This window comes from Anopheles cruzii, chromosome 3, assembly GCF_943734635.1.
Source record: "Anopheles cruzii chromosome 3, idAnoCruzAS_RS32_06, whole genome shotgun sequence".
NCBI classification, from domain to species: domain Eukaryota; kingdom Metazoa; phylum Arthropoda; class Insecta; order Diptera; family Culicidae; genus Anopheles; species Anopheles cruzii.
The window spans coordinates 76,193,872-76,209,393 of NC_069145.1; the positions used below are offsets into that span (position 1 = coordinate 76,193,872).

At 49.7% G+C, this 15,522-nt stretch overlaps 1 protein-coding gene across 1 annotated transcript in view; it reads left to right on the forward strand.

Moving 5' to 3' along the window:
• LOC128273805 (uncharacterized) overlaps positions 1-15,522 on the forward strand; it is a 34,581-nt gene that overhangs the window by 207 nt on the left and 18,852 nt on the right. The window contains exon 2 of the mRNA XM_053011846.1: positions 118-164. Coding sequence (XP_052867806.1) covers positions 118-164 — 47 coding nt within the window. The remainder of the gene's footprint in view (positions 1-117; positions 165-15,522) is intronic.

Sequence of the window (15,522 nt, forward strand, 5' to 3'; positions counted from 1 at the left end):
AGCAGTATCTTACAATAGTCCGCCCTTGTCTTGTCGAAGAAATCGGATGCATCCAGCTGCAGACCCCGTGCTAGACCGTTTCTAACTGTCCTCCGTTTTTCTTTCTTTGTTCCGCAGGGAAGTTCATCAAGGATACACCGGGAAAGTTCATCATGGCCGATGGGGTACGTTCAGTTTTTTTTTGTAATTTCATTTAATGAGGGCTTAAGCGTAAATTATTGGTTTCCGATTTGGGATTACAAACCGAACTTCACTCCGCGGTTTCGGCGCGGTAGAAAGCTTGCCAAAAAGCGGATGTTCATCAATTAATGCCACTTCGTTTACTTTTTCTCGTTCACCAAACCGGAAGGGGCCGGCATTTCTTATCGACCATTCCGGTCGCTTGATTTCTCAGTTGCTTAACACCGAGCATCGTGTGCTTCTGGTCTCCGCCCTGGTGCCCGGTGTATGCAAATCCTTGGCTTCCATGTGATTAATGTTTCGTAGGGAGTGGCGCCCCAAATTCTGCACTCGGACTCGCCCCAGAGCCGCACACGAAACGGCAACTTATTGTACCGCCGAATCCGTTGTTCGAAAACAAGAGTCTATACATATCGCGCCGGCCACCATCTGTGTGCTGACCGACCAGCACAAGCCGGTTCCTTTCCAAAACCCACACAAACCCCGCTCGGTAGCATATTGATTGACCCATATTTTTCACCTTCCGAACACCACTTTCGTTTTCTTGTTTTGCCACCCACACGGGGGAAGGCTTCAAGAAGTCGCGGCTGCGGCCGTGGATTTTCTTAACGTTTGTGCTTCATTTACAAGCCTCTCGGGAGAATAAACATTGCAAGCCGTGGTTGGAACATATGGATTTGGTTATTTAACATTCTGCTACGGTACACGGAGCATGGTAAAGGGAGGTACCCGAGGTCGTACAAATGAATGTGTCCACACTCGTTGTGCTCGTTGGAATTGTTTATGGTCCTGGGAATGTCAAGTGCGTGATCGCGCTCGAGAAACAACACAACACGCGAAGATGCATAATTCAACCGACGGAACAGCAGCTTCGTGGCATCAGCTGGACGGCCTTCCCATGTGCCGTGCTGCAATCGTCTTCGTGTGGGACGTATCCTTCGACCCGGCTGAAGTGATTATCCTCGCCCTGTTGAAGAGGCAGTCCTTCAGGTGGCGAATCGGTTTGCAATAAAGAGTGTGAGCGACCACCGGACCAACTATTTGTTTGACTTTGATTGCTTCAACCTTTCTGGTGGCAAGGATAACGCAATATTTTCGCGCGCAAATGATTGTCGGCTAAGGGATTTGTAGGACTTTCTGGAGTAGGAACGAATCCGCCAGAAGTTGTAATGAGATCTTGCGTAAACGATGTACCCGTTAATTGATAGCCAGTTTGACCTTTTCATGCCTTTTTAATACTCTCTATGCTTCCGGAGGTAACAAAATCACCGTCCCACGATATACCTTCCCCAAATACCGCTTTGCTGCCCCCGGGAAATCCTTTTACAACCTACCCATTGCCCGGACCCCTAGCGCCAGTATGCTGAAGGTTAATCCTTCATCGGGGCTTGTGTTGGGGATATTTTCACCACAACAACACTTTTGCTCCGATTGGAACGGCCGACATTTTTCGATCGGAGGACCGTAGGGTGGTGAACTGATGTTAAAATGTAAAATTATTTCCATGTTTCGTAGTAGAGGTAAATCCCTGCGGGACATTAAGCGTTCGGCGTATGCTGCGTAGTATGTGAATGAAGGAGTTGGTCCTTCCCGTTGTTTCAAATCATCACCGACGCACCGACATTGACCACCTGGTACAAAGTCCTGCTAAAGCGAACGACAAAGTTTTACGACATTTTTAACAACCATTTTCAGCCTGTGGTTTCCGTCAAACCACGAACCGTTGGTTCTCTGGCCAATCAACGCCAATAGGGAGATACTTTCATTGGACTCTAGGTTGTGCTTTTGCAGAATCAAGCCGTTCTCCGGTCGTTTTGTTGCCCAAGGCGTTTCATATTTGTTTAGATAGCTATATTACAAAATTCCGGTTGAGTTCTGAAGTTGGTTTGCTTGCCGTTCTAGATGTAACAGGCAGTTACTGTTACTATCATTGATCGACAAGTGATCATACCACAACCAGTTCCATTTTCCACGGGCTCCCTACAACCATTAGGTACTGGTTTTCAATGAGTGGATTGGTGTATGTTAGTTCTCCCGTTTATTCCTTATTTATGAACCCTAAAATAGATCTTACAAGAATACTAATGGTGGAGTTACATCACGGTAGTAGACGGCCCATCACATGGTACCAACATGTATAAAAATACCCCGGGAAAAATTCTATTCTTAAGCAACACTCCATAATTGAGAAATTTTCTAATCAACTAGCTTCCAGAATGGTTCCATCTGGTACCTTTCCCATGCGCCACGCCCGCCCGGATCGGTCAATTGTTATGTTGTCCAACTAAACTCGCGAGCGCAGCGCGCGTCTTAGTTCGGCGACACCCACCGACACTTCGGCCCGCTCGGCTCGGTTCATGTTTCCGATTGCCGAGAGCTCACAAATTCGTTGATGCGACCGCCCGTGCCCACTACCCGTGCTCCCCATCACCCGGGCTGACCTTTGGTCGTGCTGGCGATGGGAAAACCAGATCGTTCCGGTGCATTCCGGGTGCAGCGTTTTGTCTGCAGCCATTCGTACAAAGAAATCTTGCACCGCACCGCAAGATACCGCTCTGGGCCCCGCTGTGCATCGTGTGGCCCTTACCTTGCGGTGGTGCCGCGAGCTTTGTTAGGTATTTTTGCCTATTTTATTCACATCGCCGAGAACGGCGGTCTGGGAACGGCATCGCACAAAGCCACAAATTGTTTCTTCAAGTGGCTTCGCGGCGCGGTGACGTGTGGGGGGTCATTTATGCAACCCGCGGATAGGTTCAATTAGGAAACAATTAAGTGACTTAAGATAAGCTGCGTTGCAGCTCCGACGCAGCAGCATGGAACCCCTTTCGAAATCGCTACCCCCTAAAGGGGGTCCAACATGCATTGAAGTGCCGTGCTGAGAGGTTTAGCGAAGTAAGAGGCGTTTTCGTGGTTTATTTCACATTCCGGCGACCTTCTGCTGTTACGCCAATTGAAGGAACGATTGTTGCCTATTGCGTACGCGATTGTCGCACCCGTTGCCGGTTGTTGTTGCATTGCGGGAAATCCAACTGTTCCGGCCCCCCCAGTCCAGCTGGGCGTTGTCATCCGATGCCGATTCTTACTACTTCAACTGCCAACGCAGCGGCCAGCTGCGTTGGGGCGCTTAATAATCAATTCACTCCGCCAACCAGCAGCCGCCTCATCATCCTTCGCGTCGCATTAGCACAGAACGACATTCCGGGTGCTAGAAATGGCATCACCGCGGTCCGTTTTTCTATTTTAGACACTCTCGTAGTGGTCGCGCAATCTTGAATACGCAATCAATGTTATCCAGTTATGCATCTCATTACATCGCAGAATAGATTAACCTCAAAGGGCAGTTGAAAACATGTTTTAATATTGGCTGAACCTTCGAAGAATTATTGTGCTTCCCAGTTTAAACAATTGTCGTTTATCTTCGATGGTGATATCTGTTTGAGCCATAAAAAATATATTTTATTTTAAATCATACCGTTTTTACATCCTTCTGAACATAAATCTGCACTATCAGCAGGCGGAATGGGGAACCCTGACACTCGACCGATGCCGAGATTGCAGGAGATTTTTTTTTTCCCCGCTAGTACTTAACATTTTCGACCCTCGGAACCGGTCATGATTTAAAATATGCAATTCACATCGCATGGCTTTTTTGCTGCCAGCCCGTAAGTTTAGCACCATCAGCGGACGGGCTGAGCGATTGTAGAATATTTAATCAGACTCCAGAGTGTCTAGATTACGGACCCCTTTCCGATCCGCTAACTCAAGTTGCGCTTTTTATTAAGTTTGGTGCCGCCCCTTCCCGCGATACTCGCGAGTCGTCGAGTATCCAGTCCTCTAATGGTCTCTAATTGCCTTCGCTGGGGCTCCGTTGGACCTTACTGTTTTTATAGCTCACTGTGGGTCTTTGGCCCCGTCGACGGAATATTCTTGGCCATGGCTTCCAGGTTTGCCGGATTTTCCTTCACCACTTCGCTGAGTTTTGGTCACTGTACCCCTTACGGGGCGAGTTTATTGGCGCATACAATCTGGCCATTCGGTGATTGTGTGGTCAACCTTCATTGAGTAGTAAAAAATATACAATTAATACCAGGTAATATCGTTAACCTTGCTTTTGGGATGGTTCCGTAGATGGGTAACTGATGAATTGGGAAGTGCAACATCTTTGATGTTTGCCCCACGTAGCTGCTAAACATTATTTACCAAACTCGAACACGTTTACGCCGCTTGAAAGTATCTGACGGGATGTCGTTTTATTTTATTTATGAAGTTGCCTATCGCGCCATTTGAAGTGATAAAGGTGCACACTCTGTCATCCGGTCGGTTGCAAATTCAAATACCATTTCGTTGTCCCACCTACCTTTCGCTTCAACATTTGACGACACCGGCTGCGAAAGTGTGCCCAATGCGATGTGAAAGATTAACGTTGACGTACTAGCCTTCGGCAGTAACCTTAGACCCTTTTAGCATGCCCAATGACCGATGGATGGTGCTGATGGTGTTACTTAAGAAACGAACTGAAAAATTCAGATCCCACTTTTATGTTTCATTTCCTGTCGTTTCTTCCACCCCGCGTTCCAAATGTGTGCCGGCCGAATTTTATACCTTTTGATGGAACCGACCGGACGTTAAATGTTGTCAGTTCCAGTTTTTGGTGAGCTTTTCTCATAGACGCGGCACCGTACCTAAGGAACATTGAATGGCTCAAAAGTGAGATTTAATTTGTTGAAAAGGTTCACGATCGTACTTGTATTTGCTTGTCACTTTGTGAAAAGTTGTTACGCTCATGGCTTGAAAACTTGAAAGGAGATTAATTACGTGGAAGCTGAAAAGTGACGTTTTCAGTTCTAATCCGTCGATTGTGTGGGTTTTTTTTTGGGAATAATATTTTTCATTAACAGTTTTTACTCTTCTTGATATTCATCCTGAAATTAGTTACCCAGCAGAAGTCATTAGTTGCCTTCCACAGTTTACGAGTTTCTGGAAAAGCGACAACTTTCCAAGTTGGTCCAGGCTGGTAAGGGAACTTTAGCGACGGTGCCTACGGTGCCCGCCTGCCGTTCATTAATTATCCCACGCAAATCTCCCAGAGGGCACGTTAAAGAGAGAAAAAAAAAATTGCAAATAAAATGACTCTTGCACGGGACCCCTTGACTCGTTGTCGCTAAAGTGGCTTAGAATAAAAAGTAAAGAAAAACCACGACACTTGGATAGGGCGCGATAATGCGACACACTTAAAAGTACACAATAAAATCCTCTACACGAATTTCGGCGGAGCTTTTGGCAGGCCACCGTTTTATGAGGCAACAACCTGCAGGCGGCCGTTTGTGATAAATAAAGCGCCGCGTGTTGCTTTGTGGACTTGCTGGCCGATTCGTCGCAAACGTTGTCGTCCTGGATCGCCGTAACGCGTCAATCGGGGTAGCAGATTTTGCGGTGCGGGTTTTGCGGTTAACCATTGGTCCGCTTCAGTGGCGGCCATAACCAGCATAGCCTATTGAGCTCTCTGGACTGCGGAACATATTGCGCGTTCGGGATGGTAGCATATTTCCAGGAACTTGTTTTCTGTTTGATAAACAGTTGCGAAACGAAACGATGATATCGGGTCGTCTTGAACGGAGCGAGTTCTTCCCAAGCTGTGCGGAAATCGCGGCCAAGATGCGGAAGTCGTGCCATTCCATTCTGGGTTGTATCAGAACGCACAGGAATTATATTTGAAATAAATTATAAATTAAACTCCTTTCGATCGCGCAGAACCTTCGTATCAGGCCGATTGCACCAAAAAGCCTGGGCTAGATCTTGAAAACCGTGCTTACGTAAGTGAATCGGGGAATGCTCAATGGCTGCCTGTCATTCTGTCGGAATGACGGAACCCTTTGGCTTTGTCCAGCAGCATTATCACCGCGGTCGTTGATATTTGCGGTTTGACTGACTCGCTGACGTCTCTATGTTTATTGAGCGCATTATTTGCACCCCCCCATTTATGTGTCTGTGTGTGTGTAATTTTCTCGCCACAACGGACCGATGCTGGGGCGCAACCACGATCGAAACGCTTGAGTGGTGTTATCTGGACCTCTGGACCCCAACCTACCCTGCTGCGGTGCTCCCGTGTCCGCCGATCTGTTTTGTGTTGACGTTTGCTTCAGTCAGCAGCACCACTACCACACGCTCAAAGGTGACGTTTTTCTCGCGTCCGGATTAAATAACAACGTCCTTCGCTGGCTGGCGCAACGGTGCGGTCATCATCAAAGGGCCTTCCAGAAGCCGCGGCAGTGCGTCCGTTGCATATCAGTTTACGGTCAATTTGTTACTTTTTCCTAACTCAAGGCGGTCGGATTCAAGGTTGATTGGTGTCACGGCCTGTGTTAGGCAAAAGTAGCACCGTTTCTCTGTGTTGCAGATCAATTTCACGATCAAAACGATCGCCGCAACCGGAGATATTCGTTGACGGCAGATCGGGTTTTCTGTTCATCATCCCGCATCCGCGACGGGCGAGTATTGGAGGTGACCGGATTCACCTCCGAAAGATCTTACACGTAGAGGACGCTTACCGTTTTGTCGGAATGAAATAATATTACTGCGTACCGGCCGGCCGGCGTGGCGTACCCGGCGCCGCAAAATTTGCAAAAATTCATAACCACAGAAACGTAGCCATACTGTGTAACGGAACCCGCCGGTTCCGGATGGTTTGCGGTGGTTCCGTTCTAATGGTTCCGTTGTAAATTTGACTTCCGACATTGGATGGTTGGCTGCGCGCATTGCTGCCTGCTTGCCTGCCTGGTACACCGGTGGGTGGCTGGGCTTTTTATGAGCTCTCTTTCGCCGCCGGAACAGAACGTCGGAACGTCTTCGGTTCCGTAGTTCCTCCGTTCTGCTCGTTCTGCAACTGTTCTTGTGGCTTCGGAAGCTACCGAACCCCGTAGCTGCCTTCGTGTTGGCAATAAAATTAATAAGATTTTTATTTGCTCCTGCTCTCAGACACAAGATTCGAGTACAATAAAAGTGGAATCACCGCTCAGATTTGTGTTTTGTTGGTCGCCCGTAGGTTGTTTGAGTTCCATAAATGCATGTCGAACGCAAAATCATACACCTAAATTGTAACACATCGAACGACGAGATGTCCATTCGATTAGCATAACCATAATGTGAGCAACAGTTTTGTTTGAAGCGTCGATAACGATAACAACTAGCCCAACATGGGCTGTTGGTTTTATGTTGGTTGACCTTTTGGCCGCAATTAAATAGCCGTGATGGGGTCTGGTCCTCCGATACGGTACCCGAGCCGTACATCGGTGAGTTGCTGAATGCTGGCTGCGAGTAGTGGCCAGTAGCGATCGCGCACACGCCCTGTTGGCTTTTATGCGACGGCCGCGTTCTCGAGTAATTTATTGTGGACGTATGGGGCAATCTTTCGATCAGTAAACGATTCCCTGGGGACCCAAAGACGGGCCTTGGGTGTGACCGGTTGGGGTCATACGCATTGCGGCCAATCCACTCCCCAGACTCTGACCCCGGATCCTTGTTGGCTGGGTAAAAAGTAGGACCAGCAAGGACCCTTCTTTTTAATGGCCATGTTTGTCGTTAGGTGGGTTATTTTTTCAAAATGGTACATCCAACAGCAATACTTGACACACAGTTGCGAACCTCTGCATTTGTTGCGTAGCCGTACGCCAGTTTATCAGCCGAGTTGTTGTGCACGCCACAATGACTCATGTTGACACACACACGTAAGTGGGTAATCGATTGTGCCTTATCCTGCCTGTAGCAACCTGTGAAGCAGATGCGACTTTCCATTCCACTACCCGGACGGAGTGACGATGACTTTCATGCCAGATCTTTTTCTTCCGGTTACCGCACAAGAGAAAAGAAATCGGTAGCCGACGACGATGACGATGACATGGCCGATGAATAATCCAACATTGCCATCATCACCGAGACCGGTGAGCGAGATGGGAATACTCTCCACCACGGGGCGTGAGTCATGTTCGCTCTACGTCATCGGTGCGTGGAAAGCGGCGGGTGCAGCTCGCACTCGCAGTTGATAAATTTGAAATGGACGTTATTGAAACATCAAATCACTGTGCGAAGATTGTGTCACGAGGAGTGACCACCGCCATGTAACCGCAAACGTTAGTTGCACAAAATTTAATAGAATTCCACGGACGGAAGTCCGTGTCCCTGAAAGTCTCCAGTGCGTGTGATGGTTAGCCGCCACCGGTTGGTTCTGATACGCCCGGCGTTGTTGCTTCGCCCGAGAAAAGTAACGCATCATCATCAATTCAATCTGACAGAGATTTATTTCTCCCAGTACCGGGCGTCCAGATTTGTCCTCTCCGCCGTCGGTCGGTGTCGTTGAGTCCATCACATGGCAATGAGTGTGCAGAAATGAAATTATGAGTTATCGTTCCGGCATCCCTGACACACTGGGACACCTTAATGTGTACCACAATGTGGAAGCGAGCAGAAGAATGTGCTTAGAAAAAGAAACGAACCTTCACGTGTGGGTCGGTGGCTTTGGGCTTGAGATAATTTTAGCAGCCCCTACGACCCTTTTACTACCTCTATCGCACAGCTTCTCTATGACCGCAAAACAGGTATTTAGCCTGTCCGTAGCGTACCCGAACCGGAAAGGGATCGTTTGGGATCGTGCCCGGTCGTGCGTCCGATCCTCCTATGGTTGGACCGTAAATTTTGAGAAAGGATGCGCCGTTCGGTAGCTCCATTAAAATGCTGCCTGCCACTGCCTTTTCTGCGAAAGTAAACATTCAAACACGAAAGCCCACCCCGTTAAGCCAATATTGTTCTACTCTCGCAAGCCCACCACATCGTACCGGCTGGTTAAGGCTTGATTTCTTTAAAATTCGCTTACGGCCCAAGTATCGATCGAGAGACGGCTACGCCGCGATCCGGCGCGTCTTGGGTGCGGCGCGTTGGCGAGAGAAGTTTAATTTTTGGTCCGGGGGAACAGCACACCCAAAAAGTGATTTCAATCAAACGGTCCTTATGGAAATTCGGAGCGGAATCGTTGCGAGGCACCGCCAGCGCACCGTGAAAAGTGGTGTCCTTTCGCTTTCATGTCATTAGTCGCAGCCGGTCACCACCGACGGCAGGCGGGACACGCATAAAAGCTGGGGCCGCCGCCATGTCTCATTACGTTCTCAAAGTCGCGAAAATTCCGGCCCGAGGGCGACGGCCGACTAAGGGTTGAGATTTGGGGCGGTGAGATTGCCTGAATGTGGCGCACATTTGTGTGCAACGAAAAAGATGAAAGCGAGACGACCCATCTCTCAGACCGACGCCCATCCATCATCGACGAGGGCGGTTAATGTTGCTGCTGGCACTTTCGTCGAAAGTTTCGTCCTCGTTCCGGTCGGTGAGCAAAGTTCCGGTGCTGCCGGTCGACGCTAGAACGTCGACCCATAGAATCCTGCTGCACTGCACAATGATGCCCGTGTCGGAAGATACATTGGGACAGATATTGTTGCTATTGGAAGCGGACTGCTGTGATATATTTTTAAAATAAGTTTCTTTGACATTTAAAATTCTATTGAATCCGATATCGGATAGCCGGACAATCCCTCAAACGGGCCCAAACAAAACACTAATGAATATTGATAGCAGTTTCTCCCCTTTTTCGAGCATTATGAACCCTAGAACACCGATCGGGGCGAGTGAGTGAGTGAGAGGCGGTTCCTGGCACGTCATTCCTGGCCTACCTGCATGAAACAGACCAGAATATGATCCAAAGGCAGCGAATGAGGACCTGCCGATGGTATGCATTCCTGGGCCACGATGGATGTGTGACATCTGTATTTTTAGTATGTCGATACCCGGAGCGGGGCGCACGTTGTCCGTGTGCACAGGACGGAAATGGAATTCCTCCGCCATGCTGCTGCAGAGACTGCGACTGACGACCGTTCAGAGCCCTCCGCCACTCGGGGCAGCTTCTGGCTCTGTTCGGTGCTTTTGTTGTAAAAATATTTTCATTCTCTCCCGAACGGTGCGGACTCTTTCACATGGACGTGCTGCTGGCGAATGTAACTAAAAATGCCCGTAATGGCATAGCATGATTCGCATGGAGATATCCCGCCGTCGATAGAGGGACCTCGACTGAGGTCCAGGACAGCGCTAATAAAATTCCACAAAGGAAACACCGGGCGATACTCCGGACTCCGGTTGAATCCAGCGTGGCACAGATCGGGCACAACATTGTCTACTTCACCCAACTGTCGATTAAACCTTTATTCCCTCTGCGGAGGAAGGTTATGAACGCTTAATTAAGTTTGCCACCGACGTGTGAAGGACTTCGGGTGCCGATTGGGTGTCCTTTGTCGTCCGTTCTAGACGACAAAAATGCAAAATTGTATCCAACCAAAATGAGACAATTCTCTCACGCCGTGGTACACCATGTCGCTGTAGGTTATTGTCCGTTTACTATACTTTCCCACACAGCCAGTGTTTGCTCAGTAAACTCTCTTATTTCATGGTTTTCTCTGTATTCTCTACAAAAGTAGCTGCCGATCGGTTATTTATAGCACCGGCCGAGACCAGCACATGTAAATTATCTCCCAAAATTGACTTTGGCATTAACGCCCACCCAATCGAACCGAACAACATCGTGCAATATATACGAAAAAATGTTGCCTACAACCCCGGAATCGCGGATTGTGGGCAATGACGACGACGACGTAACATTGCCGTTATCGTAATCAGAAATGGTTGCGCCTAGTTTTATCTCCCAGATACTGCACTCTCATTTGCACACCACCAACACACAGACTGACCCACCGAAGGGGTTGTTTTTCCAACTGTTGCCGTCGCTCGTATTGGTTATCCTCCCACGCCGCCCGGACGCTATCTCATCGAGAGCAATAATAACCAGCGATAAAGCTTTTGTGGAAGTATTCGTTGCCGGCGTCAACCATCCCGGACCACAGTTTTCGGGACATTTCGATGCGCCTGGTGCGCCATTTTTTAGAAGTTTTGGCAACCTTATGCGACGTTGTTCGGAGTGGTTTTTGTTCCAGCTTTTTCGGTGTGTGACTTCCGGTAAAGTTTTGGTGGCTTTTATGTCCAACACCCCTGCATGTAAATGATGCAGTTTGCGATGGAGAGGATTGCGATGCTGGATTTCGTAAGTATCGAACGAGGGATCCTACACGGACGGCCATCTCTCGGACGGACGGGCAAATATTCTAATTTCTGTCGCCCGCCGTCTGTCTCTCACTGTCGCCGTAGCACATGATAAAGTGTTTTGCAAGGTCCTTCTCCGGGACCGGGGCCACCGCTTGTGAGTGCGATGCTGCTTCACTTTTGATTGTTTGGTGTCCTCCAAGTGCCGCGTTGGAGAGTTGGTTGGTGACATACTCGCCTCAGTCAGCAGCAAAACACCGTGTGTCGCCGCCGTACCTTGGCATGGTTTATGTGGACACACCGCGCCATCCGGCCAAGTTGTGCTGTTGCGCCCAGCAGCACAAGTAAACAACCAGTAAATAGTATAAATGTGCCGCCTGTCTATCACTAGACCCGGTTCCAAGGTGGTCATCGCGTCCACGGTCACGGTGCCACACGGTATGGCTTAAGATATCTCATCCGTTGTTGGTTCAATTTAACGTTTGAAACAAATTGTGTGAACTCCAACGGTTCTGGATTGTTAAATGTAAAACGAACTAAAACTGAGTTGCCCAACTAAAGTTAATGCGATATATTTACTAATTGTTCGATGAGTGCCTAATCACAAAGGTTGCACCCACCCAATTGGGCCATTTCCAATTTCCATCCAGTCTCTTGAGGATACTCTAATCAGATCCACCTTATCGTCACCATAATAGGCAAAGCATTTAAAAGACACATCTAGCGCTGCGCTCTCTTGGTGCCGTGACGCATTTTTTAACAATTAAAAGTAATTCCGAAACAATTGCCGAGACCCGACGGCGAGAGCGAGCCTGTTGGCGAAAGCGATAACACTTGTCGTGTCGGTTTATGGTAAATGTTATGGCACCAATTATGTCCTCCGGCGGAGGAGGTGGTCCCATCCCTCAGAACGGCAGACAAGCCAAATCCTGCTACGCTCGCCATCGGGCTTTATCTTCTTGCCGCCGCCGGCATAAGTGACTTTCATGAACTACGGTTTTCATCATACTCGTGCCGTAGGAAACAACAAATGGCCCGAACAGCACTCGTCCAACGATCGAGAATAGGAACTTGGAATTTATGCACTTTCCTAGGGCTTCCACCACACCGTTTCCCAGTGACACCGGTATGCTTTATCAGCTCCTACGGCGTTGTGATTGTGCACCAGAAGCTTCGCCACAATCGTTAAACAGGGAGGGAGTCTGCTGTGAGTCGCGTGTTTCACCTTGAACCGTCTAACACCGCTACTCACGGTGTTTCGGTTGGATTAAAAAAGGGCAAATAAACAAGCACACGATGAACGTGCGAAACGTTTCAACTGCACGTTACACAATTAAATCACCTCGGCTCACGGAGGAGGACGGACCCCGGACGACGGAACACTCGGGCGCGCCAACAAGCAATCAAAAGCAATCGAAGACAGCAATCTCGATGGTTTTATCTCAACAGCCTCCCAGCCGCCATCCCGCATTAGGGTGCGCGTTCAGCAGCGTTCAGTTTCCATAGATTAATTCATCAGGAAGCCACCGAGAAAACCGGTGATGGCGGTGACCGTAAAGATTAATTTGATCACGTGGCGGTTACTGCACCGCGCTGCTCGAGAGCTTAGACACGGGCAACTTAAAACCACCGTTTTTTTTCCTGCAACATCCTCGAACGATTTCTCGCAACAACGCGGCGGTGGTTTGTGGTCCGTGCACCACCCGATGACGGCACTCGAAAACAGCTCCTCTAGCCAACGAACTCTGTGTGCAGCTCCAATTAGCGGCCCGTGTTTTAGATGCCCCAGATTATGTGTCACTCTTAGGCACCGCATTACCCCGAATAATATTGATAAAAAGAGTAAAGCTCCGTCGAAAAACCCATCACGCCTCGCAATGGCAATACTTTCGCACGGCGTTAGATTGGTTTAATGATGAACCAAAGTAAACAGCGATTCAAAGAGACGCGGCGTAATGGTCTTCCCCATCGTTTAATGACTAAGCGCCGGTAGCGCACCATCACGGGGGGGCTGCTGCCCCAGTGATTGCCAGATTTATGTTAATGGCGAGCACCAACACACACCAAAAAAACACCGCGCAATGCAAATAAACATTGATGCCGTCATCAAAGTCCGTCAAACGGGGTGGCGGCGAACCTATTACCGAATTGATAAATCCCCCGGCTAGCCAGCGTAGCATCGTCGGACGGACTGCGGATGGCCAAGAAAGAAACCGAACGGTGGTGGCAAAAATCATAATTGGGCTCAGCAAATAGTAAACATCGTGTCCACCGAAGTCCCCCGAGCGACGTCTCGAGACTGAGAGTGGGGTTGCCAAACGGCCAGGCAAACAGCAATCGGCCTAGCAACCGCCAAACGCCGCCGGCGAGTTTGGGACAACAAACGTCGATCGTGGATGCGATTTTCGCATCCCTCCTCGGCGGCGTCCGTTCGGAGGTTTACGGATGGAGGAAGCAATATTTACCGAACGCGGAGCGCGGCAAAATAAATCGTGGACAGAATTTGCTTCTCCAGTGGGTCTGTGTGGGTCTACGAATCTGGCTACGAGTTGCATCATTCCGAGGCCGAAACGGATCGCGAGATTCCACGAATTCCGATTCCGAGCGGAACCATTTTTAGATCGAAACCATCATTCGGCGTCTCGGTGGCGTCCACTGACTGTCCATGTTGCGGTTGTCTCAATTCGTAACTCGCCCAGCGGCCGGCCGGAACGTGACTCGCATGGTGACGGGCGTGACGCACGGGGTTGCAACCCGCCGCGTGGAGCGTCTTAGGGCGCCACGAAACCCCTTTTTATGGACTGGCCCAACCATTTGTGGTGTCACGGCTTGGTCACGGCATTCAGGTTACGCGGGCGCGCTTGGATCGTTGGCGTGGCGTGACACGCATCGGTCTGCAGCATAAGATGCCCAGCTGACCACCGGCACCGGCTGAGCGCCCGGTGAAGGTTTCGCACACGACCACCGTGAACTCGTACCCCACCGGGTAGTTGTTTTCTTGGGGCTCGTCCATATTTGCACGCGGACGACGGGACGGCATCGGCATTGGCGGTGTTACGCAAAGCTTTTCATGCAAAACGTGACGGCGTGATCATTGGAGAATCGGTTCCCGCGCACGATCATCACCACCATCGGTTGGGAGGGGTTGTAGAATTTAACACAAAACTACAACAGCGCGTTGACCGGGGACTGTTAACGGCGCAATCCAGTTTCGCAACATTGTCTGGATTGCTAAGGTTTCGGGGTGGCCATGGTACGACACCTCGTACTCGTGACAAGGCGACAAAATCCTTCGCCGGAGGAAAGGGGCCAACGACTTGCTCCGTGCGGTTGCTTCCGTCGTCGTAACGCAAGAAACCTCCAGCGTTGTCGTCTGTTCCAGTAAATCATGTCCGCCAAGGATCATAAGAGGCCACTAGCGCGCGAGCGGTGCGGGGTGAGTTCCGATGCCAAGGACCATTCAGGCGACGCAGTGCGGACCGTGGCGCCATGCGTCGTGTCGTCGCCGCTTCGGGCCGTGCTGTGATTTTCAACGCCGCACTGTGGATGCTGGAGGAAGTGATAAATGTTAACTTTGTCGGTTCTGTATTTAATTTGGATATTAAGAAGTTTAATGTCTTCATGTTCCTATATTGCTCCGCCAATCGGATGCCTCGGCCTGGGGCCCGATGCAGACCGTAAAGTTACTTTCCATCGCAGCCAGCAAACCGGGGCCACAGCGGCGAACCTTATCGCGCCGCTACAGTAACAGTGACTAAGTGGTGAAAATATGCGACCCACTGTGTTTCGCGTTATCACGAGTCCCGTGTCCGCCCACGGTTTGGGGCGCCGGATTGACGTAGGGACCCTCAAGTCACCGTCAGCATCACCCAGTATTCGCGACAAATCGCGACTTTTGAACACTCTAAAAGCCCACTCGAACCCACTGGTGTTTCGAATCGCCGGGTCGCCGGGTTTAGAATGCGCCTCTTATCGGAATCGATTTATGTTTTCAGCACAATCGTGTGGGAGGACGGCTGATAAGAGGTTTGATTTGCAAAGCCCAGCTGGCATCGGATTTCCGAGAGAGTGTGTGTGTGTGGGGAGACCACAGATCGCGTGCAGTCAGTGCCTAAAACGTCCCTGCACGCACACACGCCGCTCATTTCCGTAAACCAGTGTGGGCGCGTCAGTTAATGGGGTGGGCTCAGGGCTCAAAGATCAAACAGTGTT